General features: G+C 49.4%; 2 protein-coding genes across 2 annotated transcripts in view; both read left to right on the top strand.

The window, feature by feature from the left end:
- Positions 1 to 6,391: 6,391 nt before the first annotated feature.
- AGRP (agouti related neuropeptide) lies at positions 6,392 to 7,368 on the top strand. The gene is made up of 4 exons (XM_032157658.2): positions 6,392 to 6,422; positions 6,538 to 6,670; positions 6,829 to 6,914; positions 7,121 to 7,368. The coding sequence occupies exons 2-4, from the start codon at positions 6,541 to 6,543 to the stop codon at positions 7,301 to 7,303; spliced, it is 399 nt and encodes a 132-aa protein (XP_032013549.1). The 5' UTR covers positions 6,392 to 6,422; positions 6,538 to 6,540; the 3' UTR covers positions 7,304 to 7,368.
- A 1,391-nt stretch (positions 7,369 to 8,759) lies between these two features.
- ATP6V0D1 (ATPase H+ transporting V0 subunit d1) overlaps positions 8,760 to 16,155 on the top strand; it is a 43,145-nt gene continuing 35,749 nt past the window's right edge. The window contains exon 1 of the mRNA XM_032157657.2: positions 8,760 to 8,984. Coding sequence (XP_032013548.1) covers positions 8,855 to 8,984 — 130 coding nt within the window. The 5' untranslated portion in view covers positions 8,760 to 8,854. The remainder of the gene's footprint in view (positions 8,985 to 16,155) is intronic.

Here is a 16,155-nt window from a genome sequence, read left to right as displayed (position 1 = left end):
GACATCTCTGTAGTTTAAACTTCTCTGGACTACTCAAATATAGCCCGACTGCTATCTTCGTAAGAAAACACCCTGTACACGTGGCTTTCAAGGCTGTACTAAAGAAAACATGAAATCCCATACCCCAAATTATTCTTTCTGGGATGCAAATGTGCCCAAAGTCAATACTAGCCCAAGCCAAAAGCCAAATCTGGCTCCCATGGATAGGTTTCTGGCCCTGACTTTGGCAGATGGTGCTGGCCTATGTAACCTACTCTACCCCAAAGGCCACAGCAGGGGGAAGGCTCTGGAGGTCAGAACTTCTGTGAGAGTCACAGGCTGACCTTGGGGATGCTCACAGCCTGGGAGAGCTCAGCTTAGGTCAAGTGAGGACCATCAGATCCTGTCCAGAACAAAGTAGCTCACTGAATTCTCCAGCCACAGCCTTCAGCAGTAGGTGCCAGCAGGATTTTCAAAACCAGGACCAGGGAATTTGGAGACAAAGGTGACTTTCTCCTATAGGATGCTGAGGGAGGAGAAAAGGAAAAAAGCAGTTGGGCAGAGAGCTAAGGCTAGTCCTTGGTAAAATTCTTTTGAAAATTCTTTTGAAAATTCTACAGGCACAGATAGAGCAGCCTGGGGAAAAATCAAGCTGCAGCTGCACAGATAAGGGAGCAAGGCCCAGGATAGAGGCCTTTGTTCTTTGCGTAATCAGCAGGCTCCCAGGAAAATGTTTCCTCCCCTTTTCAGGCATGCAAATGGTGAGCTCTGTGGGAACTTGCACAGGGAGGGGGATGGGGAGACTTACCTAAAACATACCTGCAACCACAGAGACAAGAGAAGCTACATAGGCTTTCCTAAAGACATGCCCACAGCTGCACAGTTAACAGTAGTTACACAGATAGGGGAAGTTACACAAATAGCTACAGAGATGAGGGAAGTTTCTTTCTTTCTCTTTTTTTTTTTGAGATGGAGTCTCGCTCTGTCACCCAGGCTGGAGTGCAGTGGTGCAATCTCGGCTCACTGCAACCCTCCGCCTCCAGGGTTCAAGCAATTCTCCTGCCTCAGCCTCCTGAGTAGCTGGAATTACAGGCACGTGCCACCATGCTCGGCTAATTTTTGTATTTTTAGTAAAGATGGAGTTTCACCATGTTGGTCAGGCTGGTCTCGAACTCCTGACCTGACCTTGTGATCCACCCGCCTCAGCCTCCCAAAGTGCTGGGATTACAGGTGGGAGCCACCATGTCCAGCCAGACACTCCATTATTTTTTGAGCCACTAATAAAGGAAAAGAAAAAATGTTTTCATTGAGACACAATATCCAGCAAAAAATACAATACTTTTTTTATTTTTTATTTTTTTTTGAGATGGAGTCTCACTCTGTCACCCAGGCTGGAGTGCAGTGGCACGATCTTGGCTGACTGCAACCTCCGCCTCCTGGGTTCAAGTGATTCTTCTGCCTCAGCCTCCTGAGTAGCTGGGACTACAGGCACACACCACCACATCTGGCTAATTTTTTATTTTTAGTGGAGACGAGGTTTGCTATATTGGCCAGGCTGGTCTCGAACTCCTGATCTCAGGTGATCTGCCCACTTTGGCCTCCCAAAGTGCTGGGATTACAGGTGTGAGCCACTGCACTTAGCAAAATACACAAGTCTTAAATGTGCAGCTTAATGAAATTTTACATACTTATATACCTGTGTGACCACCACTCAGATCAAGATACAAAACCTTTCCAACGCCTCACATGTTTTCCTCATTTCCCCCCTCAGTCAATAATTCCCCACCCTCCCAGAGTTAACCGCTGTTGTGTTTTATCACCATTTATTATAATTTTGCTTGGGTCTGAATGTCATAGGGCTGGAATCATTCTATCCTCACTCCCTTCTGCAGCATGCTTCTTTCATTCAACCTTATGTCTGTGCAATTCATTCATGTTGCAGTGTGTAGCAGCAGTTCATTCTCTTTTCATTGCTGTATAGTTGTCAATTATATAAACATACTTTTGTTTGTTTGTTTGTTTGAGATAGGGTCTCACTCTGTCACCCATGCTGGAATGCAGTGGTGCAATCTTGGTTCACTGCAACCTCTGCCTCCTGGATTCAAGCAATCCTCCCACCTCAGTCTCTCGGGAAGCTGGGACTACAGGCTTGCGCCACCATGTCTGGCTAATTTTTGTAATTTTTGAAGAGACAGGGTTTTGTCATGTTGCTCAGGCTGGTCTTGAACTCCTGAGCTCAAGTGATCCACCCGTCTCGGCCTTCCAAAGTGCCAGGATTACAGGTGTGAGCCACTGTTGTACCTGGCCCAATTATATCAATATAATGTTATTATCCATTTTGCTGTTGATGGATATTTGGATTGTTTTCAGTTTTCTTTCTTTTTTTAAAAAAATTTTTTAAGACAAGGTCTCGTGTGCATAAACTGGAATGCAGTAGTGTGATCATGGCTCACTACAGCTTTACCTCCTGGGATCAAGCGATCCTCCCCACCCCAGCCTCTGGAGTCGCTGGGACCACTGATGTGCACCACCGTGCCTGGCTATTTTTAAATTTTTTTGTAGAGATGGGGTCTCCCTATGTTACCCAGGCTGATCTCAAACTCCTGGGCTCAAGAGAGTCTCCCACCTCGGCTTCCCACAGTGGTGGGATTACAGGCATGAGCCATGGCACCAACTTTCTCTATCTTTTTGTTTTATTCCAACCCTCAAAGGATTGGACGATTCTGGAAACACCCTCACAGGCACACCTAGAAATAATATTTAACCAGATATCTGGGCATTCCTGGCCCAGTCAAGTTGACACATAAAATTAACCATCACAGATCCCCTCTAGCTCAGGGCTCAATACACCAGCCTGAGAGAACCCCCATCCATCCTTCTCCTCTCCCTGAATGACTGAGGAGATCGTGCCTCTCCAGGCAATCTCTGCCTTAGGAAATCCTACAGGTGATTCACAGGAAACACATGGCTGTGCTCTCTGGGGCAGGGGCAGTGGGCTGGGTAGGGGTTTCAAAATCAACCCTGATTGACAGAGCCACGGGTGCTTGCAGTTTTTCCCTGCACCCCCCACCCTCTCCCCTGGACAAAGTGGGAACAGGGCCCTTGAAGGGGAGTACACTGCAGGAGGAAAAAGGAGAGAAGGGAGAGGGTTTGAGCACCCCTCTCTGTCCTCATGTGGTCTCTGGCACGAGCACGCACACTCTCCCCTTTCTCCTCCCTGCACAGAGTCCCTGTGTTCCAGGCCCACACCCTCACTCAGGAGGCTCTGCCTCCCCTAGGGTTTCCCAAATCCTCCTCCAGGACATGCCACATATTTCTGAAGGTCCTTTTGCCAACAAGCATTGTCCTGGGAATATCAAGCTGGTTCCTTACCAGTAAAATCACCCACATAGTGAAACTTTTTTTTTCTGAGACAGAGTCTCACTCTGTCACCAAGCTGGAGTGTCACCAGGCTGGAGTGCAGTGGCACGATCTCAGCTAACTGCAACCTCTGCCTCCTGGGTCTCAGTTCAAGTAAGTCTCCTGCCTCAGCCTCCCAAGTAGCTAGGATCATAGGTGCGTGCCACCATGCCCAGCTAATTTTTGTATTTTTAGTAGAGGTGGGGCTTCACCATGTTGGCCAGGCTGGTCTTGAACTCCTGACCTCATGATCTGCCCACCTTGGCCTCCCAAAAGGCTGAGATTACAGGCGTGAGCCACTGCACCCGGCCGTGAAACTTTTTTTTTTTTTTTGAGACAGAGTCTCGCTCAGTCACCCAGGCTGGAGTGCAGTGGCGCAATCTCGGTTCACTGCAAGCTCTGCCTCCTGGGTTCACACCATTCTCCTGCCTCAGCCTCCCAAGTAGCTGTGATTACAGGTGCCCGCTACCACACCCGGCTAATTTTTTTTTTTTTTTTTGTATTTTTAGTACAGACAGGGTTTTGCTGTGCTAGGCAGGATGGTCTCAATCTCCTGACCTCGTGATCTGCCCACCTCGGCCTCTGAAAGTGCTGGGATTATAGGCGTGAGCCACCGCACCTGGCCTTTTTTTTTTTTTTTTTTAAATGGAACCTGGGTTTTGCCATGTTGCCCAGGTTGGCCTCGAATTCCTAGGCTCAGGTGATCTGCCTGCCTCAGCCTCCCGAAGTGCTGCGATTATAGGCGTGAGTCACCACCACCATGGCTCACTGCAGCCTCAATCTCCTGGGCCAAAGCTATCCTCCTCCCTGTCTCCTGAGTAGCTGGGACTACAGGTGTGCACCACCACATTCAGCTAATTAAATCTTTTTTTTTTTTTTTTTTGTAGAGACAGAGTCTCACTATGTTGCCCAGGCTGGTCTTGAACTCCTGGGCTCAAGAAGGTGTGAATCACTACACCTGGCTGTTTTTTTTGTTGTTGTTGTTTAGTTTTGTTTTTGTTTTTTTAGACAGCATCTTGCTTTGTTGCCCAGGCTGGAATGCAGTGGTGTGATCACAGCTCATTGTGTTTTGGCGGTGGGTTTTCTTGATCTCTCCCCCACTGGACCTGACCAGGGCATGGGCTGCCCTGTGAGTGCCTCAGCCCTCGTCCATCACTGCCCATGGGGCTGATACACCTGTGTGCACACACTCAGGTGAAGACAGCCACTGCTCGTAGGTGAGGTAAGACACTGAGCACCTGGGTGGGAGGAGGTCTTCCACTCCCACCCTGTCCACACCAGACCATGAAGAGCTCTCCATAGCATGGGTGCTGACCAGGCCCAGCCTGGGTGACAGAGTGAGACCCTGTTTCAAAGAAAAAGACATAATGAGGTGTGATTTTAATTTCTTGGATGTCCCAGTATATATAAATATTGGGAGTATGGATTACTTCATTTCATTTTAAATAGCATTTTTTTTTTGAGATGGAGTCTCACTCTGTCACCCAGGTTGGAGTGCAGTGGTGTGATCTCTGCTCACTGCAGTCTCTGCCTCCCGTGTTACAAGCGATTCTCATGCCTCAGCCTCCCGGGTAGTTGGGATTACAGGCATGTGCCATCATGCCTGAATAATTTTTGTATTTTTAGTAGAGATAGGGTTTCACCATATTGGCCAGGCTGGTCTTGACCTCTTGACCTCCAGTGATCCGCCCACCTTGGCCTCCCAAAATGCTGGGATTACAGGCGTGAGCCACCGTGCCTGGCCACCCTTTATCTTCTTTTCTTTTTGAGACAGGATCTTGCTCTGTCACTCAGGCTGGAGTGCGGTGATGCAGTCATAGCTCACTGCAACCTTGAATCCCTGTGCTCAAGCCATCCTCCCACCTCAGCCTCTACTACAGGTATGCACCACTACACCCAGCTATTTTTTTATTTTTTGTAGCAACGTGGTCTCACCATGATACCCAGGCCGGTCTTAAACCCCTGGCCCCGTGATCCTCCCACCTTGGCCTCTCAAAATGCTGGAATTACAGGTGTGAGCCACCATACCTGTCCCCCTTCATCTTTTTTTCCACTGCCTTGTGCCAATCCAGTTTGTGCACTGGGGCTTTGTGATCCTCTCAAAGTTGATTCAGCCTGCATTCCTTTCCCAGATGGACACGTGTGTGATAAACAGCTCTGCAGTGGGGTGAAGGAAGGCAGGGGCAGTGGGGTCCTGTATGTCCTGCCGTCTCCACAAAAGGGCAGTCCTTACCCCAGCCTTGTGCTGATGAGACCAGGCATAGACAGTCCTGACGACACAGGGCGGAAGGGAGCAGCCATTAGCGCTAATGAGGCAGGCGGCCTGAAAGCTTTGTACTCTGCAGTGGCTCGCCCACCCAGGGAACAGTTCGTTCTGTTTCCTTGGCTTCCAGGAACCCCAGGTGGAAAGGGGTTTGGGGACAGGAGCAGCAGTGGGGGGTCTTGGAGAAACCTGGAGGGAGAAAGGGAGGGGAGGACCAGAAATTCAGTCAGGAGGGCCTAGGATTGGTTAGGTGGGCTTTTCCCTCCCCATTCCCTCCAAAGAAACCCAGGTTCTGGTTCTGCACCTACCCCGGCCCAACAGTGGTCATTGGCTCATCACCCTCTCCAATGTCCTTGACCCGAATTCTTGGAAGCACAGGAAACAACACGCCACATAGGGGTTGAGTAAGCATCTCTGGGGCCACAAATTAAATTAAGCTTTCAGGGCCGCCTGCCTTGTTATTGCTAATGGCTCCAGCCCTGCTCAGCTCCTAGGTCCCTGTCCTGTGGAAATTTGGGGACCCTGGGCACCCTCTCTTGCTCCCAAATTTTAATTGGCTCCTGGAAACCTCACCCCAAATTGGAGATAGGCACTCCTCTTGTAGAACAAAAGGCTCAGGTTCAGGGAGTGAGGGCCTGAACTGTGCCCCCACCCTCCAGGAAGGGTCCTTCACGGCCTGGCTGCAGGATCAGTCACGTGTGGCCCTTCATTAGGCCCTGCCATATAAGCCGAGGGCACGGGGTGGCCGGGAACTCTCTAGGCAAGAATCCCGGAGGCAGAGGTGAGTCCTCAGGTTGGGCAGGGACTCCTCCTCTCTGTGGGGTCTCTATCTGGGCACCTAGAGGGGACTCCAAGGTTGAAGAGGGACTAAGTGGTGCATCTTCCTGCTGAGCCAGGCCATGCTGACCGCAGCGGTGCTGAGCTGTGCCCTGCTGCTGGCACTGCCTGCCACGCAAGGAGCCCAGATGGGCTTGGCCCCCCTGGAGGGCATCAGAAGGCCTGACCAGGCCCTGTTCCCAGAGCTCCCAGGTCAGTGTGAGCAAGGGTGGGACTGGGCGGGGCCTGAATACCCTCTGGTTACAAATTGTCTCCCCTGGCATAAACCCTCTTTCTCCCTTCCCAAACCCTGCCCTGGGAGGTGGGTGCTTTGTGCATGGGGGTTCCTGCCCTCACATCCTCTGCCCCAGGCCTGGGCCTACGGGCGCCACTGAAGAAGACAACTGCAGAACAGGCAGAAGAGGATCTGTTGCAGGAGGCTCAGGCCTTGGCAGAGGTAACTGCTCAGGGAAAAGGGTAAGGTGGTGGCCCTTGGGAGGGGGCATTGGGTAATAGCTCCTCTCCCCAGCTCCAAACTCCCTCGCCAGCGACGATACTACAGACCACCTCTCCCCATGCTCCACTGCCATCCTGCACAGGTTGGGACAGGTAAGGTCCCTGGATCTGTCTTTAGAGGCCTGTGCTGGTTCCCCACCCCCGCAGGTACTAGACCCGCAGGACCGCGAGCCCCGCTCCTCACGTCGCTGCGTAAGGCTGCATGAGTCCTGCCTGGGACAGCAGGTGCCTTGCTGTGACCCGTGTGCCACGTGCTACTGCCGCTTCTTCAATGCCTTCTGCTACTGCCGAAAGCTGGGTACTGCCATGAACCCCTGCAGCCGCACCTAGCTGGCCAACGTCAGGGTCGGGGCTAGGGTAGGGGCAAGGAAATGCGAATAAAGGATGGGACCAACCCCAAGGCTGTGATTATTTCAAACGTGGCCGTCAAAGGAGGGAGGGTTCATGGAGGGGTTGGGAGTGTCGCCAAGCCAAGAAACCACACATACTCTTATCCCAGGGCCTGGGCTACCCTATCATAGGAGGCACATACACGGGCGCTTTTAGGGGTCCTGGTGCCCCTGGGAAAAGTAGAGAAGAGCCACACTCCAGAAAATCTTGTACAGCAAGTGCGGGGAAAGCAGGATGCAGCGTGGCACAGGGGCTATCACTACTGGCTAACGAATTAGCCTTAGGCTCCAGGGCTTGCTTGCTGCTACTTCCACGCAAAGCCTGCCCCTCATCCTGTTACCAGAGGGAAGGCCGGGAGTGTGCATTGTTCAGGTACTTAGCGTTTTGAACGAAGAATTGAACAAAACCCAGAAAGTAACAAACGAATGACACACAGGAAGAAAGCAGAAAGCAGGGATTTGTTAAAGCGAGAAAGCACTACGCAGGGTGGGAGTGGGCCTGAGCAAGAGGCTGAAGGGGCTCAGTTACAGTTTTCTGGGTTTTAAGTACCCATTTTGCAGTCCCTGTCTGTTACCCCTTATCTGGATGAAGGGTTGGGTCCATGGCTAATTAACCCATTTATGCCTGAGGTTGCAATCTTTTGAATTTTTGCAATCAGACCTTGGCCATGACCTTGAGCAGTAGGATATAAATAACTCCCATATGCTTAGCGTTCCAATAATGGAACACTAGGCATAAATGGGGCTAAGGTGAATTGGCGCCCTATGCAGACGAAGGGATGGCCCCGTGCTTGGCCCGCAGCCAATCCAAGGCACTCTCCCTTTCAACTGAGACGTGGTGGAAGGGGGAGGGTTGTGGGGACAGTGGCCTTTGATCCTTTGTTACTTGGACATGGGGAGATGGGGTTTTTCTTTTTGGTTTAGCTTTAGGAAGTTCGCCTTAGTTGGCCTCCGGTTCCCTGCCCCAGACCTTGCTGTCTTCCCTTGATTCAGCTTCAGAATTCAGCACGTATTGGCCTCAAGTTCCCTGCCTCCAGACCCTATCCTCCTGCCTCAATCGAACCTCAGTTTCCCTCTGGGGAGGAGGCTGGCCCAGCAGTCTGGAAACCTTCCAAGCTTGAGAAGGGCTCGCTCCCTTCTTTACCCTGCCCGCCCCTGCAGCGCCAAATGCAGCAAACCCGGGAAAGCTAGAGAAGGCCCAGTCAAATCCCTGCGGCCACGGGCGCCACCACGCGGCCGGCCTCAAACGTCCTCTTCTTAGCGTCCAGGCGCCACAGGGACATCCCCCAACCCACGCCTGCGCCGCGCTTCCGCGCATCCACCCGGAAGCCGGGCGCCGCTCAGAACCACGCCCCCTTGTGGTCACGTGAGGCGCTTGCGCGTCACCTGACGCACTTGACAGCCCGCTGGGGACGCGGCGTCAGCTGATCTGGGAGTCGCGATTCGTGCCGGCCGGTCCAGGTTCTCCGGTCCCGCCGCTCCCGCAGCAGCCATGTCGTTCTTCCCAGAGCTTTATTTTAACGTGGACAATGGCTACTTGGAGGGACTGGTGCGCGGTCTGAAGGCCGGGGTGCTCAGCCAGGCCGACTACCTCAACCTGGTGCAGTGCGAGACGCTGGAGGGTGAGCCGGGGCCGCGAAAGGCGGGGATAGAGGCTGGCCGGGGCCTGAGGGTTCAGAGGTGTAGGCCGGGAAGCCGGAAGCGGGGGTCTTGAAGGGCCTGAGAGGCCTTTCTGGGAATCCTGGGGCTGATAGCCGACGCGCGGGAGCGGGATCTATCTTTAGCTGTGGCTCGGCGCGGGCCCAAACGCAAACAAGGCTTTAAGAACCGCAGTTGTTCACCTCTACTTGGGCCACCTTTTCTCTCGTGCTCACCCTGCGGTTTGGAAGGAGAGGGTGTTTCGGGGGTAGTTGGTCGGTGCGAGGTGTGGCCATACAGGCCTCTTTACCCTGACGTAGCCCAGGAGCTGTCCCGTAGCAACGCTTAGGAAGCTAAGCGGAAAAGTCCCCCACCTCTTCCCCCTCCCCCGACCAAGACACTAAGGTCTTTGGGATCATTGTGTCTTCGCGTTGGCCTGCGGGGTGAGCCTTCCTGGGGAATTGCTGAGCCAGTTTAGCGAGGGTTTTCTTCCAACTCTGAACTGCTGGCTGGGCAGTATCTCCTGAAGGCAATGTTTGGGAGAACAAGGGTGGCCCTTGCAGGTCTGGAAGTTCATATACAAGTATTTGGCCAATTAATCCCACCCCTTCAGCGAGGAGGATGCCTGTTGGGACAGGGTTTCTGAGCACAAGAGTAATGAGAAACCGAGTTCCCCTTTCTTCTCGGCACACAGCTCCAGAGTGGCGTTGACTTCTGAGGCACAGCTCCAACAGATGTACTGAGTTAGAGATGTCCCTAATTCCAGTCCTTGCCAACCACTCCCTCTGCAGGTGGTACGGAAGGGAAGGGTGGCCAGGATGTGAGGGGATCCCTGATCCTCAAGTGGTACTCTTGAGGAGAGGTGCTGATAGCCTCATAATTGGTAGCTGGGTGGGGGGAGGATGGCCAGATGATTCACCCACTAGAGAACATTTTCTCATCAGAAACTTCTTGAGGTTAAAAGTGAGCTCAAATTAAAAAATCATTTATTGTTTGCCTTGCAAACTAGACCAGTAAAGTGAAAATAAATACCTTTAAAATAGAAAACTTACTGTTAAAAATACAATAATTGTAGGTGTTATGATTTTAATGTAAATCTGCAGTACAGGCCGGGCGCGGTAGCTCACGCCTGTAATCCCAGCACTTTGTGAGGCCAAGGCGGGTGGATCACGAGGGCAGGAGTTTGAGACCAGCCTGGCCAAAATGGTGAAACCCTGTCTCTAATCAAGATACAAAAAATTAGCTGGGCGTGGTGGCAGGCGCCTATAATCCCAGCTACTCGGGAGACTGAGGCAGGAGAATTGCTTGAACATGGGAGGCAGAGGTTGCAGTGAGCCAAGACTGCACCACTACACTCCAGCCTGGGCCAACAGAGAGAGACCCTGTCTCAAAAAAAAAAAAAAATCGGCAGTACAATAATTATAGGTGTTATGATGTTAACGTACATCTGCAAGAAAAGTTGTTTACCTTACTTATGTGAGTGGAGGTGGGGAAGGAGAGCACTTTAGGATGCTAGGTTGTAGGCATCTGCCAGCAACCGATTACCCTTACTGTGGGAAAAAGGGGAGAAATAGAGGAAGGCTGCCTGGGACAGGGCCTGGCACACAGTTGGAGCTTTATGTGAGTTTTGTGGACTGCCTGGGACTTGTCGAAGGTCTTTATTTGCCTAAATCTAAGGTGAACATCATTAATCATCAATAGACATTGGGTTGGTTGTTTCTCTTCTTGACTTTCCTCACTCCTGCTGCTGTCCGCTGTCCTATAACAGAGCTTCTGGGGGTACAGCGTTCTTCTCATCTTCCCAGGGGACCCTCTATCATCCCCCATAAACATGTTAGGCCATTCTTTCTACACATTTTTCCTATAACACCGCTCAACATAGGTACCCACCCTCCCGCCCCCTCCCCCACCTTGTAGAATACCATCTAGATCTTTAGTGTGGCATTCAGGGATCCTTTGCTCATTCACACATATTTCTTTCCTTTTCTTTTCTTTTCTTTTCTTTTCTTTTTTTTTTTTTTTTTTTGAGACAGAGTGTAGCCCTGTCACCCAGGCTGGAGTGCAGTGCAGTCTCCGCTCACTGCAACCTCCACCTCACCAGTTCAAGCCATTCTTGTGCCTCAGCCTCCTGAGTAGCTAGGATTACAGGCATGTGCCACCATGCCCGGCTAATTTTTGTATTTTTTAGTAGAGAGGATTTTGCCTTATTGGCCAGGCTGGTCTCGAACTCCTGACCTCAAGTGATCCACCCACGTTGGCCTCCCAAAGTACTGGGATTGCAGGTGTGAGCCACCACGCTTGGCCATTCACACACATTTCTATCCCTCATATCCCTCATGCAAGCCATCCCTCCAGCACTTGGTGCACAAAGTGTGGTGGACTTTGGAGTTAGGCAAACCTGGGGTTGAATTCCAATCCTGCCAATTACTGGACTACTTTAGATAACCTATTTAACACCTCTGGGCCTTGGGTTTTTCAACTGGTATATTAACAGAACCTATCTCACACAGGTTGTGAAATGTCAACAAGCTACAACATGTAAAACACTTAGCCCAGCACCAAGGACAGAGTAAGCGCTAGGTAAATGTTAACCCTTGTTTTCAGTATTGTTTGTACCTGTACCCTCCAGAATTTCGCTTTCCTCTTTTCTCTTTAAAACTGTTTATTGGCCGGGTGCGGTGGCTCACGCTTGTAATCCCAGCACTTTGGGAGGCCGAGGCGGGCAGATCACGAGGTCAGGAGATCGAGACCACGGTGAAACCCCGTCTCTACTAAAAATACAAAAAATTACCCGGGCGTGGTGGCGGGCACCTGTAGTCCCAGCTACTTGGAGAGGCTGAGGCAGGAGAATGGCGTGAACCCGGGAGGCAGAGCTTGCAGTGAGCCGAGATTGCGCCACTGCACTCCAGCCTGGGTGACAGAGCGAAAAAAAAAACAACAAAAAATTTTTTTTGATGGGGGAGTGGTCAGCCTGTAATCCAGATTTGGAGGCCACAGGAGATCGAGAGCATCCTGGCTAACACGGTGAAACCCCGTCTCTACTAAAAATACAAAAAAATTAGCCTCGTGTGGTGGTGGGCGCCTGTAGTCCCAGCTACTCAGGAGGCTGAGGCAGGAGAATGGCGTGAACCCAGGAGGCGGAGCTTGCAGTGAGCCGAGATTGTGCCACTGCACTCCAGCCTGGGCAATAGAGTGAGACTCCGTCTCAAAAAAAAAAAAAAAGAAAACTTTATTATGGATACTGTCAAACTGTCAAACATATACAAATAAGAAGCAATAATATAATGAGCCCCTAAGTAATAATCGTCTAACTACAACAATCATAAATTCTTATTGATAGAATAATTATCTTGTCTTGTTTCAATGCTAGTTCCATTTATATCCCCACTCCCAAATTATTCAAAAATAAGTCCCAGACAGCATACCATTTCAGTGGTAAATATTTCAGCGTCTCTGAAAAAAGTCATGAGTATTTAAAAAAATGACAATATTATTCCTCCTTCCTTAAAAACAGTAATTTGTTAATGTAATCAGATGTCCATTTAGTGTTCAAATTCCCCTGATTGTCTCAAATTTTTAAAATATGATTTGTTTCAATTGGGATCCAAATATGATCCATACATTTCAGTTGATACTCTCTCAAGTATTTTAATATATAGATTGAAGTTAGATCACTTGATTTATAGATTTTCCATCCATCTCAGTTTTACTGATCCCATCTCTGACATATAGTTGAACTTGTTCCTCTGTCCCTTGTTCCCACTTTAAATTAATAGTAGTTCTAGAGGCTTGCTCAGATTTTGGTTCAATTCTTTTTTTTTTTTTTTTTTTTTGTAGATACTTAATAGGTGATGTTTGTACTTCTTTTTTTTTTTTTTTTTTTTGATTTGAGATAGAGTCTTACTCTGTCGCCCAGGCTGGAATGCAATGGCGCGATCTCGGCTCACTGCAACCTCTGCCTCCCAGGTTCAAGTAATTCTCCTGTCTCAGCCTCCCAAGTAGCTGGGATTACAGGCACCAGCCACCCAGCTAGTTTTTTTGTACTTTTAGTAGAGATGGGGTTTCACCATGTTGGCCAGACTGGTCTGGAACTCCTGACCTCAGGTGATCTACCCACCTCAGCCTCCCAAAGTGTCAGGATTACAGGCATGAGCCACTACATCCAGCTAATGTTTGTACCTCTATTGGGAGGCACATAATACCTAGTTTCTCTTTTTATGATGTAAGGAATAATTGACATTTATTGACTGGAGCCATCATTTCATTGGGGGTTGCAAAATAGTGCTATTCTAATTCTGTTTCCTTCTGTAGTTGCCAGCTTGACTACTTCTATGCCTGTAAACTTTGAGTAATCAACTACTTAGTTATCCTGAGATACAGTCTGTATAGGAGAGGTTAAGATAAATGCTTACTTCTTTCCAATAGTTACCAGGTTTCAAAATAATGAGTTGTTTCGTTGACATCCTCCAAAAATGACTAATGAGGCTTTGTGACTAAACCAACCAAGATTTGTTTAGTATTATAACACACTAATGGATTTTAATGTATTTATTATGTTTCAGTTGATTAACCTTATTGATGCTTAAATTGTCTCTTGGCCAGTGGAAGCTTTTTCAGTTGACTGCCAAGTCTTTTTTATGTAACCCTGTAGCTGTTGAAAGCTTCCTTACTATCTGAGATGTCTGTTTTTTTTTGGAATGGAATCTTGTTTTCTTGCCCAGGCTGGAGTGCAGTGGCACATTCTCAGCTCACTGCAATCTCTGCCTCCCAGGTTCAAGTAATTTTCCTGCCTCAGCCTCCTGAGTAGCTGTGACTACAGGCCTACGCTACCACGCGTGGCTAATTTTTAGTAGAGATGGGGTTACACCATGTTAGCCAGGCTGGTCTTGAACTCCTGACCTCAGGTGATCCACCCACCTCGGCCTCCCAAAGTGCTGGGATTACAGGTGTGAGCCACTCCGTCTGGCTTGGGATGCCCGTATGTTCTAATCTTACCTTGAACATTTCTTGACCCAGACGTAGTCTTCATTTCTCTTAGGAGACTTGGTTCTTTTTATTAAAAAGTTGTATTTAGAGACCATAATCTGAGTCATATGGGGTTCTCATTGATACTGTATTGGACATCATTCTTGGTTTTTTCCATGGCTAGTTTAGCTCTTCTCTTACTCAGAAACTTGGAAAATACAGAGAAGCAAATGGCTTGCTGGATTACGTAGCACCACTTCAGCTGATGAGTACCAGAATGCCAGTTTCCTAATTTGGAATGGGAGCTCTACCTGATACTTGGGCCAGTCAGGACATCTCCCTCCTGTTGTAAAGAAATATAATTAACACTCAAGAGGAGTCCTGTAACCTTCTCAACTTCCATGTGAGCTAGTGGTCCTGAAGATTGTTCTTCTCAGCCAGAGAATTAGATCGTTGGAGGCCATGGGTGAAGCGCCCATGTGTGATGTGCTGGCTGTTGTCCAGAACACTTTATCCCTCTCTACCCTGATTTCATTTGTCTTCTGTCCATTACATCTCTTTGTGCCTTTCAACATTATTTCACAAGAGACAATTTTATGCAAGAAGAAGAGAGACTCCAGGCTGGGCTTGGCCAATCTCCAGTTGCAATGTCACATGAAACTGCAGATGCAAATGTTGATGGTGTGGCAAGTCGTTTAGCACAGACTGTGGGGTGGTTAGGAGTGTGGTTGGAAAGTTAAGGAGAGATTAGCTCTTGAAGGATTGTAAAAACCATAGAAAGGACTCTGTCCTGAGTGCAGGGGATGGGATAGTAAAGCTATTAGACTTGTACTTTAGAGGATACCTGCAATTTGAAGGTGGAGGCCACCCTGGAGGCAGAAGGAACAGTTTGCAGGTTCTTATAGTAATCCAGGCTGGGGGTGAAGGCAGCCTTACCTCAAGCATTGGCTGGGAGTATTGCAGGAGAATTTTAGGAAGGGGATTTGATAGGACTTGAGAGTTGGGTAGGAAGGCTGGGGGAAGAATTAAGTCAAGGTTGATGTCCTCATCTCTGGCTTAGGCAACTGTGTAGGTGGCAAAATGAAATGACGGTGGCATGTAGGAGAAGGAACAGGTTGGAGGAGTGAGAAGATGAAATTGAGGGATCTGTGAGCCATCTGAGTGGAGATACGAAGGCTATTTTTGGTGCTCAGGTATGACAGTTCTGAGCTTGGGAGATTGAGGTAGCGGTGTGTCCACGGTCCCCAAGAGATAACCATGGAGTCAGAAGAGTAGAGGCTGAAGATGGGACCCTCCCCCAGGAAGCACTTCAGTTGATCAAAGGACTTGGGGGAAGATGATGGTCCTGCCAAAAAGGCCAAAGTCATTCCCTGAAATGTGGGTAGCTCCAAAGGTGAGCCTGAAAATAAATGAGGTAGTGAGTGCCAAATGTGGCCAAGAGATTGATAAAGTCAGCCTTCCATTTGGTTTTGCCATTCAGAGGTCATAGGAGACCTTAATGAGAACAGAAGAAGGTGAGGCTAGAAGGTGGCAGCAGTGGATGGGCAGAGACAATGTCTAGACAGTTAGAGAAGACCTTACTGATGAACTGATCCCAGCGCAGCCACTTAACTGATTTTGTGACCTTGGGCAAGTCATTTATCCTCAGCTGTAAAATGAGAATAATATTAGGGTCTCTGAGATATTTATGAAGTGTAAGCACGGGGCCTGGGACCAAGTGAACAGTTGGAGAGGCCAGCTGCTCCACTGTGGTCATTCCCTGCCGTCACTCCTATGAGACAGGTGCCATGGTGGGCCTTGAGTGGCTAATACAAGTATGTCACACAGGTCTTGCTTAGGGCAAGTGTGCCTGTCTAACAGGCAAACTGAGTGACCATCAAAACAGCATTGAGGGCACAGTAGGTGCAGGGTACTTTAGGGAGGGGATATGTTATGTGGTTGGTGACGGTTAATGGGTATGGGCTTTATTTTTGGGGTGATAAAAATGTCCTAAAACTGGCCAGGCATGGTGGCTCATGCTTGTAGTCCCAGCACTTTAGAAGGCTGAGTCGAGGGGATCACGAGGTCAGGAGTTCGATACCAGCCTGGCCAACATGGTGAGACCCCCATCTCTACTAAAAATACAAAAAATTGGCTGAATGCTGTGGCTCATGCCTGTAATCCCAGCACTTTGGGAGGCCGAGGTGGGCA

This window comes from Hylobates moloch, unplaced genomic scaffold, assembly GCF_009828535.3.
Source record: "Hylobates moloch isolate HMO894 unplaced genomic scaffold, HMol_V3 SCAFFOLD_6, whole genome shotgun sequence".
Classification (NCBI taxonomy): Eukaryota; Metazoa; Chordata; class Mammalia; order Primates; family Hylobatidae; genus Hylobates; species Hylobates moloch.
The sequence above is the reverse complement of the archived record's forward strand: the minus strand, read 5'-3'. Positions and strand labels throughout refer to the sequence as shown.

What these genes read in the sequence shown, in the direction of transcription:
- AGRP (XM_032157658.2), top strand. Translation starts at nt 6,541, where the DNA reads ATGCTGACCGCAGCGGTGCTGAGCTGTGCCCTGCTGCTGGCACTGCCT. An exon ending in CCTGTTCCCAGAGCTCCCAG is followed by an intron (nt 6,671 to 6,828) that starts GTCAGTGTGAGC and finishes CCTCTGCCCCAG; the next exon opens with GCCTGGGCCTACGGGCGCCA. An exon ending in AGGCTCAGGCCTTGGCAGAG is followed by an intron (nt 6,915 to 7,120) that starts GTAACTGCTCAG and finishes CCACCCCCGCAG; the next exon opens with GTACTAGACCCGCAGGACCG.